The sequence below is a fragment of the Zootermopsis nevadensis genome, unplaced genomic scaffold (genome assembly GCF_977971745.1).
Source record: "Zootermopsis nevadensis isolate Lab colony 2312 unplaced genomic scaffold, Znev_1.0 Znev_ptg000031l, whole genome shotgun sequence".
NCBI classification, from domain to species: domain Eukaryota; kingdom Metazoa; phylum Arthropoda; class Insecta; order Blattodea; family Termopsidae; genus Zootermopsis; species Zootermopsis nevadensis.
In genome coordinates this window covers 5,117,351-5,145,286 of record NW_028259163.1, presented here as the reverse complement: position 1 = coordinate 5,145,286, position 27,936 = coordinate 5,117,351, and the positions used below count along the sequence as shown (strand labels likewise).

The 27,936-nt window shown below is 36.1% G+C and overlaps 1 protein-coding gene and 1 long non-coding RNA gene across 7 annotated transcripts in view; one reads left to right on the top strand and one right to left on the bottom strand.

The window, feature by feature from the left end:
* The window catches only part of LOC147872023 (uncharacterized), an 84,856-nt gene that overhangs the window by 24,831 nt on the left and 32,089 nt on the right, over positions 1–27,936 (top strand). For 2 of the 6 annotated variants that reach the window (XR_015538070.1, XR_015538066.1), the window contains exon 1: positions 18,408–18,970. The exons of 2 other annotated variants lie outside the window; for them this stretch is intronic. This is a non-coding gene — a long non-coding RNA (uncharacterized LOC147872023). Of the gene's footprint in view, positions 1–18,407; positions 18,971–25,143; positions 25,244–27,936 lie in introns of those variants that run through there. 2 more of the 6 variants (XR_015538071.1, XR_015538069.1) reach the window with 2 other exon arrangements.
* LOC110834433 (uncharacterized) lies at positions 97–27,030 on the bottom strand. The gene is made up of 2 exons (XM_087359509.1): positions 24,751–27,030; positions 97–1,461 (listed from the first exon to the last, which is right to left on the bottom strand). The coding sequence occupies exon 1, from the start codon at positions 26,201–26,203 to the stop codon at positions 24,767–24,769; it is 1,437 nt and encodes a 478-aa protein (XP_087215635.1). The 5' UTR covers positions 26,204–27,030; the 3' UTR covers positions 97–1,461; positions 24,751–24,766.

The window sequence follows — 27,936 nt, the reverse complement described above, 5'->3', positions numbered from 1 at the left end:
GAATCGATTAAGATTTGAGCCTGTATTCTGGCTGTATAAATGTGAACTGTAGATCTTCAGGTCTGAATTAATAGAATGACATTTTAATAGCATTAACACTTTATTGAAAGTGGTACATGTTTTCATAACTGGATGTAAAGTTTACAAATATTCGATAGAAAAATAATTAACATTCTACTAAACAGCAAGCATTTCATGAAATCTGACGCTACGTTACAACTTATCTACTGGATAAACAGTTTGTAAAACAAATGTGTTGCCTAAAATAAATAAATGGAAATATTAAATAACTTCTCTTAGTCATATAACTTCTTAAGACAGATTTTGGAAGTCTTCATTCAGCAACTTTTGTACGAGATCAAACTTAAACATTTTTAAACAAGAATATTACGCAGTCTGGAATTAATTATAATTATCAGAGTAAGGGGCGAGGGGTGAATCTTAAGGCCTCTTATTCTGCAAGTTTCATGATTAACACTTTTCCTTTGACATTGAAATAAATTTTCTGATGTCAAATTCTGCTCCAGTGAAGTTCGTTCGAACACAAAATAAACTCTTTTTTATTTTGTTTTAATTTCCTTTCTTTGTGTCTTTCTCTCTCTCTCGTTCTACTCATTAATCAGTTGTGTCAGAAAATATTCAGTTTCTGGGGTCAAATTTTGTAAATCTCTACCACTGCTTGATTACAAATTCCTTTCTTTATAAGTAAAATTTTCTATAAGGATTTTCAGATTAATGTGCCAGAATACGTGTTTTAATTAACTGTACGTATAGAACTCCAAATAAATTTTGACTTTGTTCAGAGTTACTCGATTTTAGCCTCGCAATTAAAGTAACCCAACACATTAATCCATTTACAGTACTTCTAGACGTAAATGGGAGAAACATATTAAAATTCATCCCACATTAATTAAATATGAACGTGTGGACTGAATTCGGTAATTAACCTTCGTGTTCCAAGAAAGGTACATAATTTCTTGGCCAGATGAGGGACTATTAGCTTCTCGAAATTACTGCCGCATATAATTATTTTCATTGTTCAATTGTAGGTACATTCAAGCTTAAAAGCTTTTATGGTTTAGACTCTTGTTCTAAATTTATATAGATAAATAAAAACAATGAATAATTTTGTTAGTGAGGGCCTTTGTATAGGAATTTAACCCCAGTTTCTTTAGTTTCGTCTCCTGGAAATAAAACAAGCTACTATTTACTCTATTTTACTTTTCTCGAAGTTACCAGCTATGTAACTACGTCGTAAATTTAAAAAAAATTCTATATCACAATTTACAAAAGGCACTTGACAGTTATTCACTTCTGATAACGTACGTATTTTATCTTACAAAGGTCTGTTTCATATCACTTGCATTAGCAAATCTTTATACAGTTGTCACAACCATAGATGAGTGTTTTCTTGTTATTCGCCCCCAGGTTGTCCAACCAAACAGCATTCCATTCAAAAACCTGAAAAATAAAAGAATAATGTACTCATAGTTTGAAACGTAATCAACATATTAATATGTGGTGGTTACTGTAACATTTCTTTGTTATTTTATGTCTGTTATAAGTTATAAGTGTTATGTCCCATCTCCAGTGTGGAATTTGTTAAAAGCAAGCCGTGAGATACAGGGTGTCCCACAAAGATGTGTGCATATATTCAATGAATGAAATTCGTACGTTTTAATAAGCTGAATAATTATGTACGTCAGCTTTGGCACTTAGTGAGTTATAGAATGTAGTGTTGGTGTTCAAAATGACCATCGTTAGATTCGTGGCACATTTGACAGCGGAGAACAAAGTTGCTACTTTCTGTACATATTTTGGGACACTCTGTATAAGACAGTTGTTTGAAAGTTTTTTTTTCTTTTTTCTAGAAATACTAATTGAAATACTGTAAGATCATAAAATGGTTTACCGCATTAAAACATGCTATTTATAGTCATGCTACTTTTTAGCTCTACACTTTGTCGACATCCTGTTAAAAATTTAGAAACATAGAAAAGTATATTTCAACCTGTTGCATTGTGATTGTGAAATTTGATTTTTTTCAAATTAAGGAAGGAATGTTGATTAGGGATATTTCAAAACGGGATATTGAGAATATTTGGGCTTTAGAAGGGGTAAATAGCAAGAGGTTGTAGGATAATTAAAATTTGTACTCTTTAACAAATTTTATTACAATGATCAAATAAAGACTATTGAGATAGGTAGGGCACGTAGTACGAAACGAGGGGATAAGAAACACATTTACATAATTAAACTTAGTCTGTAAACCAGCAGGGGAAAATACCATCTGGAATATATAAACGTCGATAAAAACATAATATTAAAATGTATTTTATAATAGTAATATTTGCTGCCATATAAGAGAGGATCATATCATAATCGGGGTATCGAACCGGGACTGTAAGATAGAAATCATTCCGGTGTTCTGGTCGTTGTCTGCATCCGACTCTGAAGGATGACTTGTTCTCTGTCATACAGCGAAAGTTCCTAAGTGCTGGCAGACATAATGAGTGACCGCCTCACTCCTCATTACAGAAAGGTCACAATTTCCGTTCATTTGGAGCAATAGCTATGCCAGTTGTCGCCACAAGTTGACAGACGTTGTATTATCCTGTCTACAAAACATGTGCTCTCAATGTGCGGACCAACAGAAAAAAAAGACACATGGCTTCCATCCGCAATTAATGCTCAAACAAATTTGTAATACTATTTTTGTAAATTTTTCCACCAGTTCAGAAAATTCTCTGTTCATATTCGACTATTAACATGGACATATCATAATTAGATGAGCCGGGATAGCTCAGTCAGTGTAGTGACTAGCTACGGGCTGGACGACCGGGGTTCGATCCCCGACGGGGGCAGAGGAGTTTTCCTCTAGCCTCTGCGTCCAGACCGGCTCTGGGGCCCACCCAGCCTCCTCTACAATGGGTACCGGGGTCCTTTCCCGGGGGTTAAAGCCGGCCGGGGCGTGATGCTGACCACTCACCACCATCTAGTGCCGAGGTCAAGGAAGAGAGGAGCTATACCTCCACTCACCCCAAACGCCTACATGGCGTATAGTGGGACAAACTTTACTTACCATAATTAGGCCAGTATATTATAATGAGGATACATAATTAAGTCCAGTAGACCGAGTATTTTACAATTAATGTTGAAATTATACCATTATCTGACTTTATATTCGTCAATCTCTCCAATAATTTGTCTAGAATGACAATAAAAATAGATAACGCATTGAAATATATCTCGATGGCGTCAGATAATATGAATTTATTTTTCCGGGCGAAATAACGTTTGTATTTGAAACATCGTAGTTAAATAACTGATGAGCCTTATAGTATATAATTTGTGGCTTTGGCAAGTTAGGGACTGTACAGAAGAAATGTATTTGGGCAAAAATTGTAGCCAAAAGCAAAATTAACTTCGAAAATAAGCCACGTATTATTATAAAAGTCTGAAAATATAAACGTGTTTACTGACTTCAGATAACGGACACCCCTTATTGGTCGATTAAAGAGCGAATCTTACTATAGATGTTCAAAGTCTATACAAAATAATTCATATATGTGAATAGAGACAACTTTTTTTCTCTCATGGCTTTGTTATAGCATATAGTAACTGTTACAAAATTTCATGTTTTAAGGCCACGGTAGGGTCTTCCGACTCGTTACAGCACGGTTATACAACTGTCCTATCTTTGCTACGCTGCAAGTTTTGAGCTGTGTTTACTCGTGTTGGGCTGTGGACTTAATTCTGTTTTGCTGTGATCTTGAAGCATGCAGTTTGGTGACGATTGTGGTTTGAAATTCAGAGGGGTCTCGTTGTCTTCTGGGTTATTTAATCGTGACTTACTGACTTTTCAGAGGTCCTTGCTGCCCCCATCATCATGGTTTATCGCCCTAGCAGATTACACGACATAACCCAGAAGAATAAATTTCAATAAAGACCTACCATTAAAATTACGCTGTTATTGAGAACCTTAGTAGAGGAAACTCCCGAAACGTCGATAAATGTACCATTCTATTCTCGTTTTTCCTATACCACGGACATAATAACCGCTGGTACTATTATTCAAATGTTAATAACAGTCGCGTTTGGAGGAGTGTTATTAAATAACTTTAGAATAACTTTGCATAGGTGGAAATAAAAGAACGTCATTGAGAGGATGATTATGGATTTGGATTTAAAATGTATTTTAAAGGAAGTGGTTGTGGCTTGTTTAAAGTTACTGTTCTAACTTTTGCATAAAGGTTCTGTTGAAATTACGATAGTCTATATTTTAAAATGGGTTTGACGTATTGTGACTGACAGTAGTGTAAAATTATTGATTTGTTGATTAATTTGATCGGATGATTAAGATTACCGTTTAGATTAAACACTTGAAGAGTTGACCAAGCATTTTCTAGACTACTTCTCTGGCAACTTGAAAGTTTGCCGATGTTTTTGAAGACGCAATAGAGAGCAGTGGCTCGTGGCTTAAGAGGGGAGGGGAATACATGAAAAATAAGAAGAAGAAATAAACTGGTGGCACAAGGCCTGAAAACCTGTGGCGCGAACACCGGAAACCACATATGGCCCACGATTTCAGCAGCTATGGTTAATGCCATATGCACGTGCAGATCTTAGAGAGGAGACGATTCATATGCATGGCTTCTGTTATTCATATGCAAAAGACTTCATTGTGATACGACAATCATTCAACAGATTTGAAATACAATGACAGTAGGGCAAGGGTGCGTTCGGGCTAGTGGCTTCTTATCAGACAGGTCTGGAGTTCGATACCAACATTGTTTATAGAATCTATTTTTCTTGTAGTGGACTTACTGTTATCATGAAACTACTTTATTAACTGATTAGAATTAAATAGATTTTCTTTAGAGTTATAATTGCAAATAGATATATAATATTCTGGTATAGGTTTCATTCTTGTTATATATTTACAACGCACGATTCTTTGTCTTTTTATATTCTACATATATTTTACCAAAGATACAATACGATACAATGAAAAGATACATGAGCTTGAAATATAACAGGTTTGTTAGTAGCTGAAGAAATTGGTGTTTTTAACCGTGATATTTTGTATATACCACGAAAGGAGTTAAATGTTACTCCTGGCATTTATAAGACTACAATTTTTGTAATGTACACTGTATGGGATTATGTTTTCTGTGATGAAGTGGCCTATAATGGCGTGGAGTTCCTTGTTAATTTATAGAAAATTAACGAATTAATCATGTCAAATACTATCATAGTTATATATATATATTTATTTTCACAGTCTATACACAAACGTTTTAGTTAAATTATGTTGTTAAAATTATATAATATTAAAACATTATGTAATATAAAATATTATATTTTGGCGCTTTTTATCGTAAATACGATTTTACATTTTTACGTTTGTGTATAGACTGTGAAAATAAATATATATTTAATCAACATAAACATGACGCATTTAAGCTACAAATATCATAGTTATGTTAGTTACAATCTTAAACCCAGAAACAAGTATCAGTCGCGGACATTATACAATAGGTCTCTACTTTATTATCTTAGAAGAAAAGATTAAATATAATAAACACGATGAAAACAAATATGTCGCTCTGATTCGTTGTAATTTGTCGAATGTGAATGTAGTTTTGTTATTTGAAAAAAATAATTTTATTCTAAAGATGACTGTCTTCTGGGATATTGAGCCTTCTAATCTTGTGGCATGTACATCTGAAACGTCGATAAACGTCTATCAGACGTCACATAATCCTAGACGATAGTCGTCATCAAATTCGACTCCATGAGAAACTGAAATCTTACGTAAAAGTTTAAAAAAAATAGACTTACCCCCATTTGCTTCGTGGCAGTATCGAATTGTATGACAATAAAAAGGGCATATTTATAGCATGAAATTGCTATGGTAACCCTACAAACAATTTTTTGCGAACTATTTTTTGGTCCCAGTAAAAGTTGTATATTATATTGACAAGGACAGAACGTTAGTTAAAAAAAGAGGTTCTATCTATGGAAAGAGAAAATCAGAGAGAGAGAGAGAACATACAAGCAGAATCAAGTATTGAAAGAGAAAAGTTTTAACGGTATTTAACTATGATTTATTCTTGACAAGTCTTTCTACTTCTGTATGTGTTTATCCGAGAGCCATTATGTTAAAGAAATAGCAAAGACCTCGCAGACTAGTCCTAACTTTTCTACTTGTTACCTTTACTTTAAATTTTCTCTCCTTTTTCATTCCTTCTCAACGATAAATTAAAATTGTCATAATTATATAATTCGTTAGATATATTTTAATTAGTATCAGTTGTTTTCAGGAGATTTATAAGCCCTTTTATACGTCAATTAAAATTATTCCATCTGTCCGTCCGTGTTCATGAAGTAACTGAAATATTTTCAATCGATTTTGATTGAAGATAATATTAAAAAAATAACAAATAACTGTGGAGACACTGAAATATTAATTTAGATCGGATAATTTTAACCACCAATTTACGAAAAAACACTTCTCTGTGCTTATGGGCCAAAATTCTTAATATTATATACAAGAATAATTTTGCAATCTTGTTATTTAAGGGTTTAAACTGGTTCATACATGAATCTTCTACGCGTTTCCTTTCTTGATATTATTAAAGTAGAACAGAATAGTTTGGAATAATACATGCTATATTAATGTGCTGACAATAAAATTATATTACGATACGGAATGGTTAGACTCTTTGTATATCTGAAGTGTTATTTCAGTGATTTTTTTTTTGCTTTGTATAAAAGTTTCATGTAATATTTGTTTTTGTTATTCGTATGTTCTGGGCTATAAATTTAAATTTTGCATTCTGTGACATATCTCATATCGAACTATCTGGTATAGATTCATTTAGTGGTTGAAACAAATGGTAAAAGAAACGATTAACAATTAAAACTCCAATTATTCAGCAAAAAATTTGTACTATCTTAGAAATGTTTCTCCAAGAAAATATTTCTTGAAATACAAAACCAATGGTTGGTCTGCTCGCCATTTGTTAATATATCACGTTCTCACGTTTGAAGATGTATATATTCTAGGATGTTGCACCGTCTGGTCTGGTATAAATTTACTCATGTTTCAGAGATGCTTACTACAGATGAAGGCGGCAGGAACCTATAAAAAATTGTTATACTTCTGTCAGACTACAGGGCTATTTTGTGAACACTGTTTATACGAATTACGTTTATTTTATGCGATGTATTAGTGTTTTAATCGTCTTTACAAAACTCGCCAATCAGAACAGCGAATTGAAAGTGTACTTGTACGACAGGAAAATGAAATGAATGGATTCTGGGAGGTTCCGGTTGAAATTAAGCCTTGAAGTTTGACATCAGTCCTAATTTTATCCTGTAGCATTATTCAATTCTTCAGGAGAATAGTGGAGGAAGGTATCCACCTATTCATTGAGCAGAAAATATGTAAGTTCCTTAAGGGCCTACTGAATACGCAGTTTCTCCTCATACAAATCCATTATTTTTTTGAAAAAAAAATATAAAGGCCATGAATACGTCGTTACACCTCATAATTCAATACATTAAGTCTTACAATATCACATGGCTATTTTGTGTTATGAAATGAGATGCATCTGTGTATCAGAGAATCGCAGATCCACCTCTTCCTTTCAGATCCACCCTTTAGGAGGAATAGAAATGCTTCAGGTATAAAATAGGGGATGATACTAGGGGAGGGGATTTGGAAGGAGGGGGGTTAAATGCGAAAAAAAAATCTTTTATGTTGCTAAGTTATGTTAATGTTATGCAGAAGGGACCACGTTTGCATCACAACCAATTCTTACTTACGGTTTACCAGACAGGAATATTAATCCAAAGGTGGCATAGGTAGTATAGATTAACTATGGAATATTCCTCGAACTTAAAAATTGTTATAGCATGTTTTGTTACATTACCGAATATTGAGGACAACTAAGAAATAAATACATCTATTTCAACGTTTTTAATAAATACCTTGACCTCTTAAAAGAGAAAAATTAAGCCAAATACCGAGAGACATTACATTTTAAAGCGGGGTTATAAATGAAAATTTACAGCTACGAAGGTCCCCAGGCAATGCCCGTTCGTCCTTACAATAAAAATAGAATAAGAGTTTAAACGTTACGGCGGTAATTAGTGAGAGGTTAATAACAGATACAGCGAATTTGTATTTGCATGTTTTGAATGTTGAAGCTTTAATTTGGAACGTTAAATAATAAAGTAACTTAATAGATTGCACGTAAAGGGATAACTTTTTGATAAATTTAAATCGAAAAGGCTGTATGAGAGGAAGGCAAATTTCGTATAAATAATATCTAAGAATTTAGTCTGTATCTCAAATAAAACACATTACTTTAACATTATAAATATCAACTAATTAACACTGCTTCAAGGAAATAATCCCTTTTTGCAGTAAGAACCATTCTGATAGAATAAATACAAATGAAGTACTATTCATTGTTTAAGCAGATTGAACAATTGGGTTTTGAATGTTCCTCGAAATATTGTCACGTTTACAGAACAAATTACGGTTCATTTAATTTCTCGTGATTGTAAAATTCATCATCTGTACAGTAACACATTTAAACGATTTAATCGATAAAGAAACAATAAAATGTTACATATATCGATTGTTATTACGTCCATATAGACCCAAATTCTTCATTGTAGTCACGGGTTGTTGTGACGAACTGGTATTAGGATCATACAGATAAGTTGAAGTTTCTTAGGAAAGGCGAAATTATATCGCTAGTTTTTCAGGTATATTTGCGTGTTTCAGTAAACTTTCCTTTCAAATTTTAGGAGACTTATTTGATAACAGAAGACTGAGTCAATTTTCTTGGCGTAGTTTTGAGAATGCATTCCGTGGGAGGGGGGCGAGATTAATTAAGATCTAACTGTACTGACGTCTAATTTTATTACTCTAATAGAAAATAACCACTTTATTTATACTAATTAAGTTTCGATTGATTTCATTTCAAGGTACAAAATATCTTTATTGTATTGTACAAAACTTACAATTGTTTTAAGGACATTAGAGAGGTTTATTTGAACAAATTGTTTAAGTTTTTTAATTGTCGTGTTTTAAATCGCTACCCCTCTTGCACACCCCACTTTTAGACTACATGTTTCGACTGTGTTCTGTCATCATCAGGGCTTTATAATTATTATATGTGGGTTAATAGGAAAGGTGGTAAATAAATTTAAATTTAAACCTGCATACACACTACGATGCTGCACTACAGAACTTATTAAAGTTTGTTTAACATTGTTTTTCGCATCGTCATATCAGACAGTTTTAATATGTGTTCTTGGTTTTGGAAAGAATTGAGAAGGATATTTACCTTTGTATATTAGAGTAATTATTTAAAATACATTGAATCCATTTACTGAAGAATGGTAGATATTAGTAAAGTTGAATGTAAATTCCTGGACATTGAACATTTTTTTTTTCATGTGTAACTCTGTGACGAATTGAAAATTGTACGTCTGTGATTCAATGGCAGTAATTTATGTGTATCTTTCTCTGGGGGAAGTAAGCATTGAATAGAATCAGACCAGTTCTTTAATACTCGAAAGGTAACCATAGAATACCGAGCCAGAATCCACAAATTTGTGACGGCTACTTTCAACTCCCGGACTGTCGACATTTTTTGTATGGTCCGGGCATATTTTTTGTAAATACTGTTGCACTTTGAATTAATCAAATATTTCCTCGATGTCGGGAAACATTTTCTTAAAATAAATAACACTGTGAGCAAATGTTTATCTTAACGAAGAACGCCAAATCAAGAAGTAGAACCTGTCTTACTGATGAATACTAGGAGTGTTTCCTGCTGATAGTAGCGATATAAAGTAAACCTGATTATAAAAGATTATTAAAGCAGAAGCAATGTCAAATATTTTATTAATAGCTGAATTGTTAATTAAAACTATCGGAGTGATACGCGAAATTCTTTGCACTATTAAGTATAATTTAATGGCATTTTAAATTAAGTGACCTTCCGATTAATTGTCCACATTTGTCAATCTTGCGGTCCGAGGATCGTTAATAGAGAATAAACGTGGCCCCAAGTCTGGGAAAGGTTTCGAACCCCTGATCTAAAATCTTTTCCTGGTCTATGTTCTTCAGAAATTTGCTTCAATTTCGTCAGCGTCCTACCCGTCACCCTTTCCTGGCTTCGATCCATCTACATTTTTGACTCCGAAGACGTTACTTGTAAATTCACTACCCGAATTATCGTTTGAGGTTACTCCAAACAAATATCCTATTTGATAAATTTGATGAGGGTAAGATTGTTGGGGTACGTGGTACATTTTAGAGTGCTGAAAAATGCGTACGCAATTTTAGTCAGAAGACCCCAGTGGAAGAGATAACTCCTGAGACCAAAGCTTAAATCGAATGATAATATTAAAATGGATTTTAATAAATATTTTCGGAGCGCTTTGAAATTATTCAGGTGACACTAGTGGCTGAATCTGGTGAATATGGTAATAAACCTTCAGATTTCATAAAATGTGGGGAATTTATTGACTATCCGAGCATAATATTACATTCACAAGACGGATTCTGCCCCAATTACTTTGATACTTATTTGATATCTTTGAAGACCTATACTGATTTACGCACACGTAAAATCCCCAAATATCTACTGGATTATAGATTGGTTTGACTGTATAGCTGTTCCAGGCTTGGCTCAGAAAACAACTTCTATACACAACCTGGAATCGATCCCGGGTCTTCATACCCGTAGACAGTTACGTCACTGACAATTGGTATGTTGGATCATAGAGATTATTGTAAAACGTTGAAGACAAGAGATTTCTTGATATCCGGTCGAAATGTTTCAGTCTCTTACGTATTGTCATTTCATGAAACCGGATATCGTATTCGTGCGACTGGATTTTGAATATTTCATCCCCTGAGGTAGAAAACGTTGTGTCCATTCAAACTTTTCTTCGTGTGACTATGGGTTATTACCTGAATTCTGTTGGTCATCTGTGGTGAAAAACGTTGATTCTTACAGACACTAGTAACACAGGGGTTTGTGAAACGGAATCAGACAGAATGTGTATAATCTGCCCTGACCCCGTAGAAAACCTAGCCTCCCTTTTGAAAAGACCTGATGAATGGTTCATATTTTATATCCGCTTTGAAGGGATAAACTTTGAGAAAGGAACAGCTTTTATGAGAGTTTCCCTTACTTTTGAAATATTTAATGAAAGCTATTGAACGAAATTGGTACGTTTCTTACTAAATCTATATTTGAAAAGATATCAGAAAGCTGAAAGTGGTCCTATTTATACACAAATGAATAAAAGAGGAGGGGAGAATTTTGAGTGTGCAGTTCTAGAATTTTGTGAAAGGGAACCGAGTCTTTTTATGTGGATAAACTTCGAATCTGATCAGTTTGAATGGAATTTGAAATGTGAAGGTCAAATATTCCGGTACAATAAAGAGATTTTTTTTTTGTTCCCAGATCTGAACTAAACTGAAAATAATTAAATTTTTAGATTTATTTCTTTCTTTCCGTGAACTTTATTAAGTGAACGCATGTAAGATAAGCCGTTTCCGTCCGCGTGTTATAATTCGAAAGTACCGAAAATATTTTCGATGTGTAGGAAGTCTGAAATTAAAATTTACGGAAGGAATTTTGATTTGGTCTACCAAAGCTCTTTACCTCATCTCAAGAACGAATTTAAGCATGTTGCTTTTCTCACGTACGTAACGTAAAACAGACATAGGCGAAGGCTTTGTAACGCCAACAGTTTTATTTAAAACGTATTGGACAAGTAAAGTATTTGAAGAAACACATTTGTTTAAAAATCTCCATACAACAGATAAGCAATTTGTTAGATTACAACTTAATGATAATGGAAACGTGGCTATTTTTTTTGTCTAGGTTGGTAGCATAGATGTATGAGAGTCTATTATTGTCAAGAAGTGCTTGCAAGTTAATGGATATTGTTCACAATATTTTTTTTGTGAATAACGTAAATGTAAGTAAATGGTTTGTTTTCTACTGTACATAAATTTTTTTAACACTTTGTATAACGAAAAATAAAATCTACTTTCCAATCTCATATCTACAGTATGACTGGCTTTAAATGCATATTAACTAACCAACTAACTACATGGCTTAGGGAACCCGTAGGTTCATCACCGAATAAACCAAAGCCCTCCACCGGACCCTGTCCTGGGCCCACAAACTCCAGTCCCCTTCAACTCCTATCTCCCATAGATCCCGCCTGAGATTATCCTCCCATCTACGTCTAGGTCTCCCCAGAGATCTCTTCCCCTCAGTCTTCCCAAATAGTGGACCCAACCAACTAGATGGCTTACGGAACCCGAAGGTTCATCACCGAACTAACCAAAGCCCTCCACCGGACCCTGTCCTGGGCCAACAAAATCCAGTCTCCTTCAACTCCTATCTCCCATAGATCCCGCCTGAGATTATCCTCCCATCTACGTCTAGGTCTCCCCAGCGGCCTCTTCCCCTCAGACTTCCCAGGCAATACCCAGTGCTCACCTCTTGCCCCATCCATGCGCGCTACATGCCCGGCCCATCTCATTCTTCTCGACTTAATCACCCTGACAATATTGGGGGAGGAGTACAGATTTTTAAATATATATATTTTGGATATATTTTCATAATCGTGTAGTGGAAAAATATGTAACTATTTAACATGTGTTAAAATGTGAAGGCTATGTGACGTAACTGGGCTGTTTATTAAACGTAGGCCTAAGTTATTGTGTTCCATTTAAAACACAACCCTAATTGCTGTAAACGTAACCCTTCACGCACGAAAAGACTATCCAATGTCAATATTTAATTCCCGCAGCATTTTCCCATTGTAGCAGCTTATAAAAGACAGGGCCCTAATTCCAGCTGTTTCGTCGCCCGACGAACAATTGTCACAGATAAAACACCTCCCTTGTCTCGAAATTTTGTTGATATTCGGCGTCTTGTCGTCTTATTGGGTACTTCCTTGTGAGGATAAACGTTTAATAAATGCATCACGTACAACAGAAAACTATTTGGATGTGGAGTAATGTTCAAGTACACAACCGCGCAACTGGCTTTATCAGCGGCCTAGCAACTAGGGTGACCTCGATTTGAGTGTTAGTGGGGAGGTATTAGATCTCTTACACGGGGGTGGACATGCATGTTATTTCATTTTTTGATCATAGATTACGTTTAAAATTGTACAGTCTACATGTAAAATGGTGCAACACAGACGCATTTAACGTGCAGGTCTGCTGGTGGAACTTCTCCGTCGTTAAATCGATATTTTCTTGGAAACAAGACTACTTCAATTTTACAAAATTCTCAGATTGATAATATTAAAAAAACTGACATTTCTTTTGCAACTGTTCGTTGTGCTTCATAATGAAATGTTTCAGTATCGATAGATTACAGCAATAAATTATCAGGACAAGGAGAGTCTAAGGACAGAAACATACTTTGTTTAGTGTAATAAAATTCAGGGGTTTATTAATTAAGAGCAAAGTATTTTGCCCGAAATCGAATAATTTAGAAATTCCACCCGTTGAATCATGCGGCAGACAGACAGACATGGTCAGCGCCATATGCGTTTATTTTATGACTCGTGCAAAAAAAAATAACAAAGTGTCTTAGAAATAAGACTGGCTACTATAAGCTAAAGAGTAATGTTGATTTGTGGATAACAGACAATAGTAATCATGGGCTATTCAGTTCTGATGAGTCAGGGTTTCTTAGAAACATGTGTATATGAAAGATAGAGCAGCAAATTCTTAAACTAAAAGAGAAAGTCTAGTAGTAATAAGTAATCGTGAGAGAGAAGCATTGTTAAGGCGCTTACTAGCCAGCCATATGTTGTGCTACCGTCTGCAATGTGTCGTACACACAACGGACATAGCGTCTCCTGTTGGCGGCTAACACCCACAAAGTGAAGATACAGACCGGATCGTAACATTGAACTACTTTGTCAGACTACAGTGTGCTTACTGCTGTCAAAATGCTGCAAAACTTGGCATATGGCGCATAACTATTGCAGAGAATTCGTCTGTACGCCACGCGAAATCGTCACAAACGAACAATTGAACCACACTCGCAGCATGCCAAAATGTGACCTTGAGTTAATGAGTGTCCAGGCTAGAGCGGTGTTGCCAAATATGTAACGATAATACATTTGGCTATTCGGACCAAAACTGAACCACACTATTAGAATTCGAAAGCTTGATCTTGAGCTAGGATATTATTTCTACTGCTCATATTATTGTTATATTCGCCCTAACGATTGAATCCTTCTGGAAAACGATCTCTAGGCAGACCAAGAAGGAGATGGGAGGATAATACCGAGATGGATGTTAGGGAGGTGGGCTGTGAGGGTGGTAAATGGATGTAGTTAGCTCAGGATCGAATCCGGTGGCGGGCTTTAATGTTGTCGGTTTCTGCTACCACAGAGTTAGTTTTTATTTATCCTGACGATGGAGGCTGCATGCAACTGTGAAACAATTGTAAGCCTACACGGGACAACCTTTTGGAAGACAGCCATCATAATATCTGCCAGCATTAGAACCTGAACTCTCACTTATAGTGATGTTGATTGTGGAATAAGCTAGTCGCGTAATTTTATACAATTTAGACAAAAAAGGCTTTTACCATACTTCAGTTTACGTGAACATTAAATGAATACTGAGACATACTAAAATATTAATTAAATTTAATCTCATCATCTGAAATTTATTTAAGTCAAAAAACAACACCATCACAGCTAATTCTTGAAGAGGAAATACTGTCATGCTTATGCCCTTGAATCCACAACTGTTAGCACAGAGTGCTAAGTCGATTAAAGTCGATAATGATATAGAAAAATGTAAATCGTCTTGTCCGGACAGGGACCAGATACGAATCGAAAAAGAATAACGAAATATAGAACGTCTTCCATATTGAATTTTGAGCGGAAATAATTTTACGCGATATCACACACCTTCTATAACTTTGATAGATTATTTGAATTTACAGGCGGAGACTATGGCACAAGTGGGGAACATAAGAATGTGTACAAAATTTCTGGTAGGAACAACTGAAGGAAATGGTCGCTTTTAAAGGTTAGGCCCCTACAGTGGAGGATAATATCAACATGGGTTCTAAGAAAATAAGGTAAGATTGTGTGAAGGGGAGAAATCTGGCTTAGGCTAACGGCTGGTGGCGGGACCTTGTGGGCAAGGTAATAAACTTTGTAGTTACTTAAAAGATAGTGGAGTTTCTTGAGTAGCTGAGAAACTGAAAGTTTCTCCAGAATTATTGTACTCCAAAGAGTTAGTGTTGGTAAGCTGATAAATTAGCTGTATTTTATTTATTTAGTGTTCTGTCTGACGACAGGTCCATATGAACAGGATCCTTCCATCCTTTTCTCGGACTGGGACCTGTTCATTTACGTTCTTGGCAGATGATCCAGAAGTGGTTTGCCATTGCCTTCTTCTGTGTGTGAATGGAGTAATTGTTGGGATGCCACGGAGGAAAACTCCGTGTTGCCTAGACCACGGCCTTGCCCAACACAAGTTATAAATTCGGGCACCGCCGGGAATCGAACCCGAGACCCCAGGATTACAAGGCCAGCGTTCTAACCGCTAGACCACCTCATCTTATTATTATTTAGTGTTCTGTCTGACGACAGGTCCGTATGAACAGGATCCTTCCATCCTTTTCTCGGACTGGGACCTGTTCATATACGTTCTTGGCAGATGATCCAGAAGTGGTTTGCCATTGCCTTCTTCTGTGTGTGAATGGAGTAATTGTTGGGATGCCACGGAGGAAAACTCCGTGTTGCCTAGACCACGGCCTTGTCCAACACAAGTTATAAATTCGGGCACCGCCAGGAATCGAACCCGGGACCCCAGTATTACAAGAGATCCTAATAATTCCAGCGAATTAAGGAAAAGAAAAATAAGTTAGTGAATTAGCAATGATGAATATAAATAACTTTTCTGATTATGTAAGCTTATCAGAAGCGTCACGAAACGTAAATGTTATAATATAAAAGCCCATAAGTACGAAATTATGTCGGATTTACTTTAAAGAACTCATGCTCATCAGTATTTATTACATCCTGGACGAGGTCCACACACGTGTGAACATAAACGCGTCTAACTAATCCCATAGAGCAGAGTTTTTCATAAGATGATAATATTACATTCAGCATTTTATAGAATTTAAAGTTTCATTACCGTGTTTACAGCCACGTATCTCTATACTGATTTTGATAAATACAGTTCACATATTTATTCCATATTTTAATAAGATACATTTTAATATTATTCTTCTCATTTTGTCTAGGTATTTTGAATGGCCTGTTTCTTTTGGGGTTTCATATATTTACAGGATTGCTCAAATCCCCATGCGTGATTCATGCTCTGTCCACTAATCCACTCAATTTAATTTTCCTAATAGTATTTGTTGAAAGATATAAAAATGGAACTTTTCATTATGTAATTTTCTTCAATTCCTGTCACTTTACCCCTGTTAGGTCCAAAAATTCTCGTAAGCACCCTGTTTCATATTACCCTCAATCTGTGTTTTTAACGTGAGATTTCACGTGTATTATATTTGTGCAAAACAACACGTAAAATTATAATCTTGTATATTCTAATCTTTACTTATTCACACAGGGTAATCAAAGATTCTGGACCACCAGGTAACAAAATTTCCCCTTAATTAACAGGCTCTTAATTTCTTCGTGAACATAATTTTGATGTATTATCGTCCTTGAAAAATATTTATACCTTGTCATTAAGAAAGAAAGTAATTTCATCAGATTTCGGTAAATAAAATTATCCCGTCTCCTATCTCTATCGAAGGAGGGGGGTATTAGTCTACGTCGATTATGCCATGTTATCATCTGCTTGTAATAGGACAGACAAAATAATACGTCGTTGAAAGTCGTTAGAGTGGTTCGTGTGTTTGTTTGTCACCTTTTTTTTGGAAGCCCTGTGTGTACAACCGACAATTCTTTTCCGTTTGAATGACAGCTGACTCAAATTATAGAGCACGTTCTGGACAAATGAGGGACTGAAAACATATTTTCTATGATAGATGATGTCTCTCAGACATTTCGTCATCATTCTAGATGACAGCTACTTAAATTTTTTTCACTTTATTGTAATAAGACAATGTATTTCGAATGATGTATATTTATCAGTGGGAAAAGAAATCAGGAAAGAGATGGATTATGGATTTTACTATTTGTGTCGGATCCGCTCTGAGCACTTGAAATTGTTAAATAAGCATTTTTCTTCAGGGGTCAAGGCGGCCGGATGGTGAACATTCCAAGGTCAATATATTAAAAATTTAAATTCAGTTACTGTATTATTTATTTAGCCAGTAACCGTGTCTGAGGCTTGGACACAAGGACCGTGGGTTCGAATCCCACTCAAAGCATGGGTGTTTATTCGCGTCTTTTCGTGCTCTGTACGGATGGAGGTCTTTTGACGGGCAGACCACTCATCTAAGGAGTCTTACCAATGTCTGATTACTGAAATATTTTTTAAAAACCCTATGCTTCGCGTATGTTTATTATATAATCCATTTGCACCAGCTACATTGTAATTTTTTTTTAAATATTAATTAGTAAATTGTTTTTCTCCCAATTTGTTCAACGTTAAATATGTCATCTTTTGGTCACACTTGTATATTACAAAGCAATATTTTGCGCAAATTTTAAACACGTATAAAAGTCTGAATTTAAATTATTTTTATGTAGGTATATGTGTACTTGTATTGATCAAGTGTGTTTGAATAAGTTATTTAACAATGCTATATCAGGTGCTCGGTTGCGAAAGCTTCGAAATGATACAGTAAATCATCGTGAGTCTAAAGTAGGTAAAGAATTGTAATGATGCCGTGGCTGATTTTATTGCTCTGTCCCGGAATTTGTCATGGGAAAGTGAGAAGAGTAGAAAACACTCAGTGACACGGGGCAGATTTTTTTGATTAATTGATTCATTGGCTATTTCTGCGATAGTGTCAAAATGTGACTGGAATTTCAGCATTAAGTTTTCTGTTGGGGTTCGTAATTTTCTGCCGAAACTATGGCGTTTGTAAGCCTTCGGAAGGCCTCATAAAATAACTCCGTCCGTGTGTCTGTAAGCAAGAAAGAATTCAAGAACGGAGAAATTGATTTTCGTGAAATTTAATAATGGAAATTTCTACTAATATTTGTCAACACATTCCAAATTTGGTTAAAATCAGACAAAAATAACGGATACTTTACATGAAGACCTGCGTTTTTACTCGTCTAAGTTTCTTGGTGATAAATATCAAGGTTAATTTGATTTAAATTCAAAGGTAAATTATGGCGAATGCTCCGGATTTGTTAAGCGATAAATTTATCACTTGTAAATCGCACGATTACTCAAAACATTCTTATGGCTTTGACCGGGATGTTCTTTTGTTAAATCTTATGTGATACCGCCTGATTCGACTTCTAATGGTTAAGTGAAGTGTTTTCTTCGCGGTACGGTCTGGATTCGTAAATATTATGAAGACGAGCTTCGGCTTCAAAGGGTTAACCAGCTGATTTTCGTAATGGTGAGTGTTTTCTTCGCGGTACGGACTGAATTCATAAATAATATTCAGACGATCTTCGGCTTCAAAGGGTTAATCAAGCAAATTGGAGGTAAAAATTCATGTAAAAATTTTTTCCCGAAAGGACCTAATTTCTGGCCGGATTTATCTAGACACATTTGGTTGGTGCCTTGCGCCGGGTTTGAGGCTATGCCATCGTGCACCGCCCGGTTGTTTCTGGTCATCGGATAACCTGTATTGAGCTCTCGTCGGACGTTGGTCTGAATAGGAGTGAATATAAACGTCTTACAAGAAATACCGTTGGGCCCAGACAAGCAGTTGCCTTCGCTTCTCTCTCCAGGATTAAAAGAAATGGTTGCCCTACGGAAAGGCAGGTATGAGGGATTGAAAACTAGTTAGAAACGGGATCATGTGATATTCAGGGGGTTGTTGACAATACGTCGAAGGTTTTGTTGAGATGACTGAACTGGATACGAGGTAAGTTGTTAAGTTCGTTATCTGGTGCAAAGACCGCGCTGGGATAGTGATCAGACAGGAGAATTAAGCAACGGAATTAGCATTTTTTTTTAAAAAAAAAATCTAAATGTACTATAAATATTTTAACATTAACACATTTTGTCCTCATTGTCGAAAGCGATTTTCGTATTAAAAAATATCCAGTGTTTCGTTTCTCAGACATGAGACCTAATATCCTATGATGTTATTGTATACACTAATTTTGTACTTGTAACGACTAAATTTTAAATTTAAATAACTCATGGTCGTTTATTTCCTGATTCGTCACAGAGAAATGTACTCGGAATATTTCCGTTAACATTTCCCATTCGACATCTTGACTTACGCAACTGATACAGCGTTGATAAACAATCTATGATCCATCCCCATTCGACGCTGTGTTCAACTTATGCGGATCTATACGTTTTGTAGTTGATTAACTGCCAAAAAATAAGTATAAACGTAGAAACAAAAATAACAGATATTATGAAGATATCCGTCTTCTGGGTTGTTGCGCTGTCGTCCTGATGATGGAGGCAGTATGACCTCTGAAACGTTGGTTAACATCAGCCAGACTACACAGCGCAACAACCCAGAAGACAGAAATCTTCATACTCATCGCCCTGATGACGGAGGCAGTATGACCTCCGAAACGTTGGTAAACATCGACCAGACTACACAGCGCAACAACCCAGAAGACAGAAATCTTCATACTCTGATGACGGAGGCAGTATGACCTGTGAAACGTTGGTTAACATCGACCAGACTACACAGCGCAACAACCCAGAAGACAGAAATCTTCATACTCATCGCCCTGATGACGGAGGCAGTATGACCTCTGAAACGTTGGTTAACATCGACCAGACTACACAGCGCAACAACCCAGAAGACAGAAATCTTCATGCTCACCGCTGTGAGAACCTCAAGTCTTAAACAGATATTATGTTTACATCAGAAAATTTTAAATTTTAGTACACGTAAGCGTCTCTAGATGCCCGCAAATGTAAAATTTGCGTTTTATCGCATTTCGCTATTCGTTTGTTTATAATATAGACACACGCAAACGATAGTGTAACAGTTGTACCATGTTGTAGACACCATGGAAATTTTCGTATATTTTGTCCACCAATAGAGAATCTCAAACTGCCAGAAATTAAATTCTGAATTTCTAAAATAACTTCGTAGTCAATGTGTTATATTGTATTGAAAAAATGGTGGGTTTTTTCCAATAATATCACATCATATAATTGTATTAGTTCGTTTCTTAAACCCTGTTTAACTATTTGGTGTTTAACTTTTGTAATAGCTCAGTCAGTATAGTGACTAGCTACGGGCTGGACGACCGGGGCTCGATCCCCGACGGGGGCAGAGGATTTTTCCTCTAGCCTCTGCGTCCAGACCGGCTCTGGGGCCCACCCAGCCTCCTCTACAATGGGTACCGGGATCCTTTCCCGGGGGTAAAGCCGGCCGGGGCGTGATGCTGACCACTCACCCCCATCTAGTGCCGAGGTCAAGGAAGAGAGGAGCTATACCTCCACTCCCCCCAAACGCCTATATGGCGTATAGTGGGACAAACTTTACTTTACTTACTTTACTTTAATACATAGGGCACAACGTATTCTAGGATTATGATTTTTTTGGAACGCGTGTATTTTGTAAAAAATTGCCCGTCCTCGGAAGCAAGTCTTAATCATTGCATGAATATGTATTTTACACTGATACAGCCAGTCATTGAAATGATGACTCTAGTGAAGTGGATGATTTATCTATCATTATCGGTGCTGGTGTATTCGGGATATCCTCGGTTCGAATCTCAACTGTTCGTGCCACAATGCACGTAAATTTTAAAATATAATTCGTTTTATATTTCAGCTTAACATCTGTTTATAAAAATTACTGACAGAAAATAAAACACATTGTTCTTGTTCATGGTAAATAAATGTAATTTGAATGTTATTTATATTTTTCACGTTTATAAATAAATGTTTTGAAATATCCGTTTGGTATGGGAAAGAACGACAAATGATTGAATATCTCACGGCTTATGGAAGGATAATATTAAAATAAATCTTAGAGAAACAAGGTAAATGATTGGTTTAGGATAATGTCAGATAAGGCCGAGTCCTTAAACTAGATAACAAATCTAAGAGTTTCTTAATAGCAAGGAATATCTAGGCTAGTCGAATAAATTTTAAATCGAGAACAATATATGCCTAGAATGTAGTTGATACAATTTTCTGAACAAACTAATGTATTAACCGGCAAACCTTTTAAGACATATTCTGTAAAACATTTCCCTTGAAACATCAATCCAATTTTGGTTACATATGAGCAGGGTCTCCGCTCTCAAAAGAGTTAATATACTGCAATTTATTTAATTTCTGTCGTATTAAGAATCTGGTACGGCACAGTGACCACATAATGTACGTAGGTCCCATTCTACTGCCCTCTAAAGGAATGCAAGGTCGATTTTGCAGTGTGTGTCTTTGTGGGGTGGGGTGGGGTGGGGGGGTTTCGGGAATGTATTCAGTATTTCCAAGACGAGACAGGGGCATTCCCTCTCCCATTTAAGACGTTAGAGAGGGGAATAAAATACATAATACAGGAGAAAAGCTTGTTCTGTGTCACGGCTGGATTTATTTCCCTTTGCAATGTTCCTTTCAGACCTACTTACCCAGTAGGAAACACATATGAGCGAAATCTGCGTGGTTGACAAATTTATTTTATTTTGTGATGTTGCCAGTTGTATTAATTTTTACTGTACTTCTTTGTTATATTTGTAATGTTATTATTTCAAGGTCATTGCTTGTTTTAACCTGTTTGCTTTTATATATATATATATATATATATATATATATATATATATATATATATAAGAGGAAATTCATAAAGACAATTTTATGTTTAAATTCTGTGATTTAAAATTTAAATATAGGGATAGTATCTCGTAGCTTCGATCCCCTCTTAAACTACCTTATGTTGAGATGAAATCTGTTTTTTTATTCGTAATAGCGAAAATTACTCTGGCGTCCTGACGAAAAGAGGGTTTTACTGAGAAAATACACGCGGGGCTGTGTTTAGCATACATTTCTATTCTTCCTGTTTTAGTTTAAACAAGTCTGAGATTATATGAATGACCTTCAGTTTATGGACTGCTTGGGACAAACACGTGGTAGGAAGCAAGTTTTGGATAATTTATATTCCTTTTAAAATAATTAGTTACTTTGAACAGAATTTATTGGCTTGTGTAAAGCAAACAAAAAATATAGAATTAAACTAAGATTATAAACAATGCATAAATGTTATTTCCTCATCTGTATATTACACATCTTTCGTCAAGTAGACTTCCTTCATCAGCAGGTCTCAAAAATTGTGTATGTGATTTTAAAGGAAAAAAAACATTAGACCGATTACAAAGACAATAGACCGGTTATAAATCAGTTTATTCGAATTTTAGACGTCAAATTCGCTTTGGGAACCCCCCGGGCCCCTATCCAATGACACTGATCTCCAAGTGGGTAAATTTTTCCATTCGTTTTTAAGTCTCAGCCCATTCGTATTTCTTTTAAGGTGCCTAGAATTTTTGTTGTATGTTCCGATATACCGGGTTCGATTCTTTGTCAGGGTTTTTGTAATTTTCCTCAGTCCCTCAAGTAAACGGACAGTATCTGAAATGAAGCCGCGACCACTGCTAAAGTATCCAAAACCTATTATATAACAGACTTTTGAATGCTCGTATGTTAGTATTAGTTGGAACTTCTTAACGCCTCTGAGATCAGTTCACAGCTTCAAACAGCTGGTTCGTATCGAGCACCAGATGTGATCTTGTAAGGGTTGGTTTATGTTCCAACCTCAAGGATGTTTGTTAAGAAAACAAACCACATAATCGTGGAGAATTAACTCAGGTTCTCGAATCAGCCCATTTCTTCGGACTGAAACATCAAGAACCATATAAATACGACGCCTCTCTTAGTGCGTGGTTTGTATCCTGGAGTTTTCTGGAATGCGTTTTCTTATTTTTCGCGGTAAACCTGTCTTATTTATATCATTTATTTGTTGTTTGTTAAACGTTTCTGTCAGTAGCTGAGACTTTTGAATGAATGTGTCATTAATGTAAGAAGGAAGGAAGTCATCGTTGTCTGCTTTGAGGTATTCCTGTTGTATGGAGGGACTGAGAAAAACCACAAAAAGCCTAAGTCAGGAGTGTTTCATATTATTGATGTTTCCTATGATATCCTTTCGAATTCATAACTTTTAAATATTTTTTATATTTTGTTTTATGATAATGTGTAATATCAAATCTAAAACTTCTTGACGATGGTGAAGAGTCAATTGAATAAAAATTTTCTTGGATGTTATCCATCGTCTAGTAAATATAAAACGTAAAACGACGTTTCGGAGATGGGACTCTATCTCAGTCTTCAGGTCCCTATCTCCGGAGATAGGGATTAGCTCTATCTAGTGGGCCCAACTGTGTAGGAACCTGAAGACGGAGATAGAGTCCCATCTCCGAAACGTCGTTTTACGTTTTATATTTACTAGACGATGGATAATATCCAAGGAAATTTTTATTCAATAATGTGTAATGTTCATCTTTGATGTTTTTTAAGTTCTATTTTTTAGGCGTGATCTATTTTTGTAATATTTTGATTTGTTTCTCCAGGAGTTGAAGGAGACTGGATTTTTTTTAATTCGGTGATGAACCTTCGGGTTTTGTAAGCCATCTAGTTAGTTAGTATGTTAGTTGATTATGTAATAAGGCTACGTGTCAGCGGAGAGTTGTATCAGGGGCTTAACGTTTCTCGTTCATATTTCTTGTGATTATTTCAGATAATCCAAAAATATGGTTAACCCATAGGAAAAGGCTAGACTGATTATTGGAGGCATTAATTTGCTTTATCTGTGAACAAGATTATAAATGTCTTTGGTCTAATTCTCACATTTCTGTAGTCAGTAATCCTTCTGTTACGAACGCCCTGTGACTTACAAACAAGCATGAAAGCTACAAACATAAATTTTATTTATGCTAATGTTTAAGTTTATGTTGAGGATACGGTGTTGTTTCTTATAATAGTGAAAGTACACAAAGACTTTATTATGAAAATTATGAAAATTTTATTGTTCTTAATCAACGATTATTGTGGTAGTAACAGGTAACAGAACTTAAATTGGTTAAATAATTATTATAAATTTTCGATTATTTTATAAAAAAATATTGGTCCTATGTCAGTAAAGTAGAGAGCTTCGTCTCCGTTAAAGTTTGTCTTAGGTGCTTAATTTAACACAGCGTTCTGTAGACACTCGGTAGTAATTGACTTTTTCCTGCCGGGAATCGAACCTCGGTAACAGCCGACTTTTAACCAAATTTGGATTCAGGTACGAATATTTCGCTTCAGTATAGAATTATTCGTAATAATCCATTTAACGTAAGAAACAAATTAAAAATCGGAAGAAATACCTGTGAAGCTGTATGAAAAATAACCGAAGTCTCGTAGTTTGGATATAAATCGAAGAAGGATTTGAAATCGTCTATGAACCTACATGAAAGCGTAAAAATTAACGTTAAATAAACTTCATAAGAAACAAGACAATGTTATCAATCCCGTCGGAATCCATACGTACAAATTAATTAAGCAGTAATAACTTTGAGGAAGCCTACCTTTTTTCCCATCTCCTCATGACGACGAAGTGGCTACAGACGTGATTAATCTCAACTTCTGTTCATGTTCCCACCAAGCCATCATGTCCATCACATCTTCTCCTCCACCTGCTATAACATCCTCAGACACACGTTCCTCCCCTCTTAACCGTTCCTCCATCTTTACATGTGTTAACACACCGGCATTAGCCTGAAAACTCTGATGATGAATTACTGACGTAGAATTAAAACTGGCTGCGGTCGGCGACGAAACGATTTGCAGAGTTGGCGGTGATGTTACGAGTTGAAGGGTCGTCGGTGGTGATGTCTGCAAAGACGTGGGAAACGATGGATGGTAAGATGCTGAACACGTGGCTCGTAACATGGCAATATCGTCGATATTTGTGGTTTCAGGCGACAGGGATTGTTCACTGTAGTCTCCGGGTGATAACGAGGACGTTGGGTGAGGTCTGATAGTACCGAGGATAACAAGTTCGTTAGAAGATGGCTCTTGGTAAGTGTTAATGGATGTCGTCACCAGAGGATGTGTCTGAAGTTGATGAAGATGGCTTTCTGAATTGATATAATGTTCGTCTTTACACACGTTTGGAAACGAAGGAGATATTGGAGTAAAAGAATCTTCTACGTCATAACCGGAGTTTTCTACGCTGTTGGTAATGTCTGATTGAGCTTTTACAAGTTGGATGAAAGTGTTCGTGCCTCTTATACGGTGGTATTGAGGAGCGAAACAGGGGGTTGTCAGATTTGATGATGACGACGGTGATGTTGGATCAATGAGGGATGTATCATCTTCGTCTTCAATGAGGTTAGGTGGATTTGTGAAAGAATTAGCTGGTGACGATGGTGATTGAATGATGATAGATGTTTGTGATGATGTATCGGATGAATTTGGTGAATTGCTAGCTTGGATGTTGGTATCTGAATCATTATTATCATCCATTGATAACAACTGTTGAAGGCTACGTATATAATCCACAGCCATTCTGAGGGTTTCAACTTTGCTAAGTTTTTTGGTTGAACGACCACCTGAAGGTGACGCACCGGATGAATATGTTGATGATACCGACAGGGGGATGTGTTGTCTAAGGGTAGCGAATCCGTTGTTAACCTGTTTAACCCTGTTTCTCTCACGAGCATTCCGACGGGCGACAGCCACAGGAGGAGGCTGATGGTGGCTTCTGGGGAGGTTAGCACCCAAAAGGGCCGGTTTCTTTCTTATCTTAGTCGCACTGTTGACCTCGACAGTGCCGTTGCCAGTCATGGGTTCGTTGCTGTCTGATACGCTCTCTACTGGCTTGGTCTTTTTCCTTAAGATTAAAACTTCATGGCGTTCGAGATGTTCATCAGAACCACTGTTATTTGCACTGTTTGTGGTGTGTTGAAGAATCTGAAGTTTGTTGGAATGTGATGACGTCATTGTATTAGAAAATGGCACGACACTCAAAGTAGCCATGACTTGAATTTATATGTTATTCAACTTAATAATGTCACTTCCTAACGCAAATCACAATTGTTCATATTTGTGTGTAATTAAATGTATTATTTTATTTATAATATAACTACATGACGTTACTGCAGTTAAACTCGTCGTTTTAGTATCATATATGTAGCAATTAAACATTTCACTGTGTTCTTGCGTCTTGTATTTGTACATGATTAAGTACCGTGTACAGTGTTATGACGTTACATCCACCATGTTGGTATTAGTACGCACTGACATATTTAAAATAACACACAGCGTTCTTCATGTTATCATTCATCACTAAATACACAGAAAGAAAATTTAATTACTATCGTAAACACAACGAAAAATAATCTTAATGAATGGTGTGACAGGAAAAGTAGATTTTTATTTATAATATTCAAAACACGTTTTACGAACCTCACTTGTTTTTTTTTTTATATATATATTCGCCGCCTGGTTCAGTTTACCGCCACATACGCCACCGAGTCCTATACACTCAAGTATTCATGAAGTGTCTTAAATTACACAGTTATTCGTCTTGAATGACTACGACGTTGAACTTTTTTTTTTTAATTCCTAATTTCTCGCCACTTGCGGCTACCAGTTAAGAGATTACGTCATCACAGTCGCGTGCTGAAACGTATTCATCGCTACTGTAAACCCACGTCTCGCGAACGTTTGAACTCGTACAGTTATCGACACTTTAAAGCAGAGGCTAGAGAAATCGAACCATCGTCTTCATACACAAGAGACCCAATAAGGAAGTTTTTCCGTTCTTAGACCAACGCAACCGACGGATGACGAAAGCTAGAGAGAGAAACATAGGGAAAAAAAAGTTTCCCCTACTAATCCAAACCGTCCCCCCCCCCCTCCCCGTGTGTGTGACTTGGTCTGAGGGAGCTCTTATCCTTTCATTCTGTGTAAAAGAAGTGTGGCACATACATTCTGTCGCATGGCTCTCGCGTCCTATATTTGGGTAAGAGGGGTCCGCGGGGGTTGTGGGGGGGGGGGAAGGGGATTTCTGAAGGGGAGAATATGAACAACAGAAGGTCTGTTGCGCGCATTGTGCGTAGAAACTGTGGTGAGGGGAGAAGTGAGGTTATGTCAGTTGCGGAACGGACATTTTCGTACGTCCCGTTTATCTGCAGGTACTAAACCCAATTACGAAGACTTACATCAGCAGTATTCGATTAAGTTTACAAAATTCTAAGTTCGTAATCATTTTGCAATGAATCCGTAACGATTTATAATCTGTTATAATTAAATCTATAGTTTATATAATAAAAATGTTTTAACTAAATAAAATAGTGTCGAATGCAATGGTAATACACGAAGTTGCTTAGACGAAGGGGGGATGAAGATTAAACTCCACGAATTCTTAACCCGGGCATTAAATGGTGATGTTATATTTTATCAGGCGTGAAGTTTGTGGTATATTTGAAGTAAATGCCACAGGATTTACGTGGAAATAAACAGAAACTTCGTCTAAGACTCGAAATTCATAACCTAAAGAAAGTATCACAAGGCTTGAGTATGAGCTCTATAGTATTTTTAAATATGCCACGACATTTTTAACCTAGTTTTATATTCTTCGACGTTCAAGAATCTGTCAGAAACAAAAGTAACAATTATTTTTTTCAGTTCTTAGCTAATAGGAGTTACGATTGGTGGTTTGGATGAATGTCCAGTGTGACGTTATCAATTAGAAATCTGAAAGTAAT